The 6,668-nt window shown below is 46.1% G+C and overlaps 1 protein-coding gene across 1 annotated transcript; it reads left to right on the forward strand.

Moving 5' to 3' along the window:
• The first annotated feature begins 2,756 nt into the window (after window positions 1–2,756).
• On the forward strand, window positions 2,757–4,894 carry LOC124695282. The gene is made up of 4 exons (XM_047228141.1): window positions 2,757–2,772; window positions 3,286–3,332; window positions 3,968–4,217; window positions 4,401–4,894. The coding sequence occupies exons 1-4, from the start codon at window positions 2,757–2,759 to the stop codon at window positions 4,892–4,894; spliced, it is 807 nt and encodes a 268-aa protein (XP_047084097.1).
• The last annotated feature ends 1,774 nt before the right edge of the window (window positions 4,895–6,668 follow it).

The raw sequence follows: 6,668 nt of genomic DNA on the forward strand, positions 1-6,668 counted from the left end.
TGAGATGAAAAACCTCCCGAGTAAACTTCTCGAAGGGACAATTTTCTTGAGTTGATCTATAATCTCCGGAATAGTTAAGGTCACACCATCAACAGTTACCTTTGCCGGTTTGGGATTTTCCGCCTTAGCCTTGAACACACCACATGCAAGCTCAAAAACATAAGCCCCTCATTAGCATACCCATGAAGAATCGCAGTTGGTTTTGGAGCATTTAACGGTGTGGCAAGCGATGTGATATGATGGATAGACTCACAGATATCACAGAATGGTGTAGGGCAATCATCAATATAATGCCCCGGCTTTTTGCACCGAAAACAACCCGTTTTATCTTCCTTTTTCTTCTTAGTGGCCCCCTGACCCTCATTCTCATTGTCATTAGCAATCACCTGAGAACCTTCTGGTATCACCTGCGTCGCCCCCAAAGGTTGTGGCGCCGACAAGCAAGGCCCTGCAACCGTAGCCTCAACAGGCTCAGCCACAATGGAAGCCGGTTCCGAAACCTGCACAGCCACCGAAGGTTGCACAGCCGGTACTTCCTTTGTCTTCATAGCTACCGTCACAGCCGCCACCACCGCCTGGACAGTTTGTTGCAAGAGCTCAGCATCAATGCCTCCTCTAAGAGCCCCCTCCGCATCTTGTCCCCTATTCCGATTGACCACAGTGCCACCCCTTCCTGTGCTCCACCTCTGCTGATTCCCTCCATAACGAGAGCTGTCCCAATTGCCATTAGAACCAGAGCCTGCCGATCCACTTGATTCCCCCTGTACAAACTGGCGATTTCCTCCAAAGCCACCAAAGCCATTACCCTGGTGACCACGTCCGCCATAGCCAGCATTGCTCCGTCCAGTCCCATGACCGAACCTACCTCTCGGCACATATTCACGATTGCTGCCATAGCCACCGCGACCGGCGCCATAACCTCCACGACCATTGCCGTAGTCTCCGCGCCCCCCGCCGAAGCCATAGTCACCGCGACCACCACCAAAGTCGCCGCGGCCACCACCAAAGTCCCCACGGCCGCCATGGTTCCCACGACCGCCGCCATACCCTCCCCGGCCAGGATTAAAACCACCTCGCCCAGGATTGAATCCCCGGCCACCATCTCCACTCATTATGCCTTCAACTGTGCGACGACGGATCACTGGAGCCGCCGCCTCACACCTCTTCCAGGTCAACCCTAGGAATCGCGAAACGCAAAGCCAGCCTTCGCGTTACCGACCCTGGCTACTCTGGATGTGCGATCACCTTCCGAAAGATCGAAAGATGGTCCAACCTGACGTTTTGGGCCAGAACAATTCCTTGGTCGCTGTGCACAAGCCCGCAACCGGTCTTGGCCCACCGACAACACTTTTGAATTCACCGTAATCTTCGGATCACGGACCTGCTTGGCGGACGCCGGCGACCAACGCCGCCGACGAACCAACGTCCAACCTTCCACGGTTTTGTCGACAAAAACTGACGGCTCAAGCACCGGCAAGTTCATGTGACAAACTGGTCTTGAGTTCTTGTCCAACAGCGAGGAGGATAAGGAGCCCATACCTTCGCCTGACGAGAAGAAAAGCGCCGCTCGAGCCGCTAAACGCTGACTATCCCGCCATCGGAGCCTCTTCAACTGCCGCTGGTTCAGCTCCGATGAACCTTCCGCAAGGTCCGCATCCCGCGACGGCGATGGAGTGTGGCAAAAGGAAGCCAAGCGATATCTTCCTCGGCCATACGAAGCTTCATCTGCAGACTCCTCCACCTCCTCTTCTCCACTCCCACCATCTTCTTCATCCTCCGACTGCAACGCCCAGAAACGGCCCCCCGATGGGCCGCTCAGACGAGTAGCCAGAAACCCCACCCAGCGCCTCCGACGCCAGCGGAACACGATCCGGCACCCCGGACGGCGGCGCCACCGACGCCGGCATTGGGGTGGCGAGATCGCCACCCGAGTCGCCCGCCTGTCTCCTAACGGTCATATCCTGAGACCTCCCTCTGGAAGCATATGCCTGCGCGGAAGGACTCTCTCTGGCAGCTGATCTTAATATCAAGAAGGTGTTGTTGGCCACTGACTGCCTGATCGTTTCGAGGGAAATCAATGAAGGAAGCAAGTCATCCTATGCCACGATCCTAGTGGAAATAGCAGAGCGTCGAAGTCAATTCGAAAATATAGTAGTTATCCATGAGAAGAGATCTTTGAATGTAGAAGCTCATAATTTAGCTAAGAGTGCTGTCCGCTTAGAATCTGGTCGGCATATCTGACTTGGAAAGTCTCCTGATCCTATCCTTGTACCTCCAAATATCTTTGATTAATAAAGAAGGATCTTAAGCTCAAAAAAAAAAAGTTGGGAGGACATGATAGACTTAACAAGAGAGGTGTGGCGGCCATGGTGATATATTTCCCATTTTAGATTGGGAGCTTTTCCCGACGCATTTATCTTTGAAGTGTTGGAAGTCGACCATTTTAAGTAGCCAGACTAAAAAGAGGTAATCCAAGGCACTTCAATGGAAATACATGTAGACTGAAAACTAGAGTACATACATATTGATAGGAGAGTAAAAATGCACTAAAAAGGAGTAAAAGTACACCGGAAACGAAGTACAAGTACACGAAAAACTATAGTGTAAGTACGCTGAAAACTGAAATACAAGTACAATGAAACCGGAGGACAAATGAAGTGAAAATATGAGTATATACGTATTAGTTAACAAGTATTTTTTCTATAAAAACATATCAACATGACATATAATTCTAAAGATCTAAACGCAAGAACACAATGGTGAAAATCGCTCGTAATTTAGACAACGAGTTCATAATATATTTCATTTTGAATTTAGAAAATTTAACGTTTGTGCCTCCAAGTACCGTAAAACGTGTCCCACCTACCTCCCTAACCACGGCAACGTCACGACAGAGGACACAGACGTTATCCGTCCGTGAGGAGAAACAATGCCCCGAAAATTGGAGTACAGGCAAGCCTATTAGTTATGCTAAAAAATATTAAGCCTATTAGTATTTTTTAATGTGGAAGAAATTAAAGAAAGCTATGGGTTGTGTTGGGGCGATACGTGGGCTCCCGGATGCGGCCCAGGTACTGCTAGGAGTGCTGTGGTTTGCTGTTGGTTGGTCCAGCCCGGGAAACCATTGGCCAATTTTATCTTAGTAATAGACCTCGAAAAAAGTTGACACGTAAAACAAAAATCTTACTACACATATTGGGCCGCTATCCCTCCCCACCGGCCCATCACCCCCCCCCCCCCCCCCCCCACTCCCGTTCCCCATCTTCACTCCTACGCCGCCGTGAGCGCCATCGCCAGCGCCGCCACCTTCCTGGCCGCGCGCCGCTGCGAAGGTAAGCGGTAAGGCTTTGTTAGTCCTTCCTCTCTTTCTTTACACCCGCCTTCCCTGGTAGACGGAATCGACGAGGAATCGCGCGATCTTCGGTGCGCGTATGCCTAACCACTGAGAAATTAGGTTTCCCGACCTAGCTTTGTTGTTAGACTGAATTTCCTTTCGGTGGTGCCGGACTGAGACTCGGATTCTTTCACGGCTCACCGGAACGTTCTCGACTGCTAGCAGCGATTTGTTCCTTCAGTGCTCGGGAGTCAGGAGTGATAGCTGGAACAGGCGCCGAGATTTGTAGCACCCACAAGCTTATTACATATGGAAAGCTGTGTCCTGTGTTGTCTGTACTGATGGAGTGTTTGTTCATGATGGCAATGATAATATATATAATTGTGCCCTACTGCCCTTATTGTGGTAGTACTTGCTGACTTGTTTCGTGTTATACTATACCTACCTCACCCGCGTGTAAATGCTGCTACTAAATCATGACAATGGTAGGTTTGGTATGTTCGAGTATTAGTTTGTTTAGCATAGTAAAACCTTGACCTGATGATGCCCTCGTTGGGCCTACATTGATTATTTAGCTGTTCAATTCTGGCAACTCGTTACTGACGTCGTTGCCTTTCTATCATGTACATTCAGGTCAGAATGAGGCGACATGGACAGGGGCAATACGGTGATGCAGACAACTATCCCATGACGTCTGCCCAGTTGCATCACTACCAGCCACAGCAAAGGGTTCAACAGCTCCCTGATACTAGTTACCCTGGAAGAGATCCTGGGCAGGCTGCTGGGGACAACCAGTATACCGCCCAGAAGCCGAGACAGAGCCAATGGGATAAAGGTGGACCGAATATCCCGAATCAGATTTCACCGTATGCATATAATGAGGGTATGTAGTATGTGCTACTATTAGTTAGTTTGATATCTGTGTGTGCTGTGCACCTTTTTTTTTCCGAATAATATGCTTTGTCTGTTGATTTTTTTTTTGGTAAACTGGAGTAGATTTTGCATCTTTGTTACATGTAATCCTTTCTTATTAATTCTACTTTTGCATTGACTGATACTGATGTAGGTCAAGGTGCTGAGGGTACACGATCCTTTTACGATGGACAAAAATCTGATATGAAGGTTGGTCTGGAAAAGCAACCAAGAAAGGAATTGAGGGACCAGCCTCGTACTGATAAGATTGAAGCAAGGCATCAAGATCATAATCTTCCTAGCACATTTGAAGGTCTAGAGCAGAATTTTCGTGAAGACATCGTGCTCCTATGCAAGGAACTACATGATGCAGAGGATGCTGAAAATACTAGGCACAGGGAGGTACGTTTAAAGTATTTTGCATCATTCTGCCTTGTTCTTCCTACCTGCCAAGAGTACACTAATTGGACTAGCAGGTCATTTCTTTTTCCTGAAATCAATCATCGATATGTCCTACTACTGACAGGAAGTCCTTATCCATATCATGAGAGGACTTATAGCATATGCTTTTTACTGTTTGATTTCCCCCTATTAGTCAACTGTAGCCTTTGGGTAACAATTGCACAGGTGAATGCTGGAAACAGATAGTTCTATGTTGCTAATCAGAAACTAAAGATGTATTTTCCCTTCATAGGCTGTTCTCAGTTCTGTGCACCGACTTGTCAGTTCTATGCACATTCTCATCTACATGGCAATACCAGCACACCAATGCGTACTAGTCATCTAGCGTGAACAACCCATATCTTGCGATGGAACTGGAGAGAACATACAGGATCGCTGAAACAATATCCTGGAAGATGGCTGGATATTAAAACCAAGAAAGTGATAATACTTAAAACATAACTGAGCATGGCAATGGACAAATTGAATTGGGATCCCCCTTCCGCACATTAAGATATTCCAAATTTCCGTCGATTTACTATATTGATGTTCTTAGAACGATTTTAGGGTGTGTTTGGTAGCTTGTCTCATCCTAGCATAGCTATTTCCTCTGATACATGCTCACCCTAGATATGTTGAGCTGAGACTTTGTCATCTGTTTGGTAGCATATATATGTTGAGATATGCTGAGCTCAGATCTTGTTTTGTAGCATGTATGTGTTGAAAGGTTGAACTCGGACTTCGTTTGGTAGACTGTATTGAGTTAGAGATGGTCAGAATATCACCCAAATATGCAATATGACGAAAATAAATTTTGTACATAATTCTGTTACATATAAAAACATATCGGTGTTTTAAATATCCAGATAATCAATGGCAAACTACACATACATTAAGAAATGCAGATATGCATGTTTCATCTTTGCAATGAATTGTCTGACTCTGACATAATCAAACTTGATAGAAAAACAAGTGCTCCAGAACTAGGGTAAATATTGCATATATTTTAGTATCCAGAAATTGCATTTTCCAATAAAAATACAGGAGAGCTTAAATACTTAATTAGGGGTGTGCAAAAATTGTTTCAGTGTTTTAGCTAGTTCATTTTTTTGAACTAGTTCGAGGGGAAGGATACAAATTGTGAAAGAAAATGAACTAGCTGAGAACTTGCTGGTTTGAATGGTTTCCACTGTTTGGTGTTTTGCACAGCCCTATACTTAATCAAGGATGTATACCTTCAAAGCAGACTAAGCTGCCTTTTTTTACCATGAAACCGTAGGGAAAAAACCCTACGGTATAGTTTCTCTATATTATATAACACACGTCAGACCCACACAGGGTGAGTTACATCATGGGGGGTAAAAGTGGAGTGAGATATACAAAAGAGTATACTTTTTAGATTGTGAAAGATAGGATCCAATCTAATAGAGGCTGAACCGAAGCCACCTTCACTCTATATTGATGTAGAGAGAAGTCACTCTTAAACCTCACTTGCCATCGTGCTAGGGAAGGGGCTTCAGTTCTGAATATGAATTCATTCCTTTCCTTCCAGATATTCCAGGCAGCGCATATAGCTATCTCCATGAAGCAGGGACCCTGAAAGCTTGACGAGCAGGGTGCAACGGCTAGAGATTTCCATCGAGTTATCCCACTGAATATTGATCTCTTCTCCCAACAGCTGGTAGCAAATGGGCACTGAAAAAACAGATGATCGCGACTTTCTTCAAAGTGGTGTCAACATAGCACACAACCCCCCCCCCCCCTCAATCTGCCAATTTTTACGTTGCATCAATTCTTTTGTGTTCCATTAAGACAAGCCAAGCAAAGACTCTTAACTGTAGGCAGACACTTTGATTTCCAAATCGCTCTGAGAGCTGGGTCTTCAGCTTGTATTGGTCACTGCATGTTCCACATTCACGATCAGCTGCACCACATTCAGTTCTTCAAAGGTTTGAGATGATATTGGCAAAGCAAGCACTGA

The sequence above is a fragment of the Lolium rigidum genome, chromosome 3 (genome assembly GCF_022539505.1).
Source record: "Lolium rigidum isolate FL_2022 chromosome 3, APGP_CSIRO_Lrig_0.1, whole genome shotgun sequence".
Lineage (NCBI taxonomy): Eukaryota > Viridiplantae > Streptophyta > Magnoliopsida > Poales > Poaceae > Lolium > Lolium rigidum.

Bases quoted from the DNA above. Each gene is read 5' to 3' on its own strand.
- LOC124695282 (XM_047228141.1), top strand. The intron at 3,333-3,967 runs GTAAGCGGTAAG...ATGTACATTCAG, and splicing joins GGCCGCGCGCCGCTGCGAAG to GTCAGAATGAGGCGACATGG. The intron at 4,218-4,400 runs GTATGTAGTATG...ATACTGATGTAG, and splicing joins ACCGTATGCATATAATGAGG to GTCAAGGTGCTGAGGGTACA.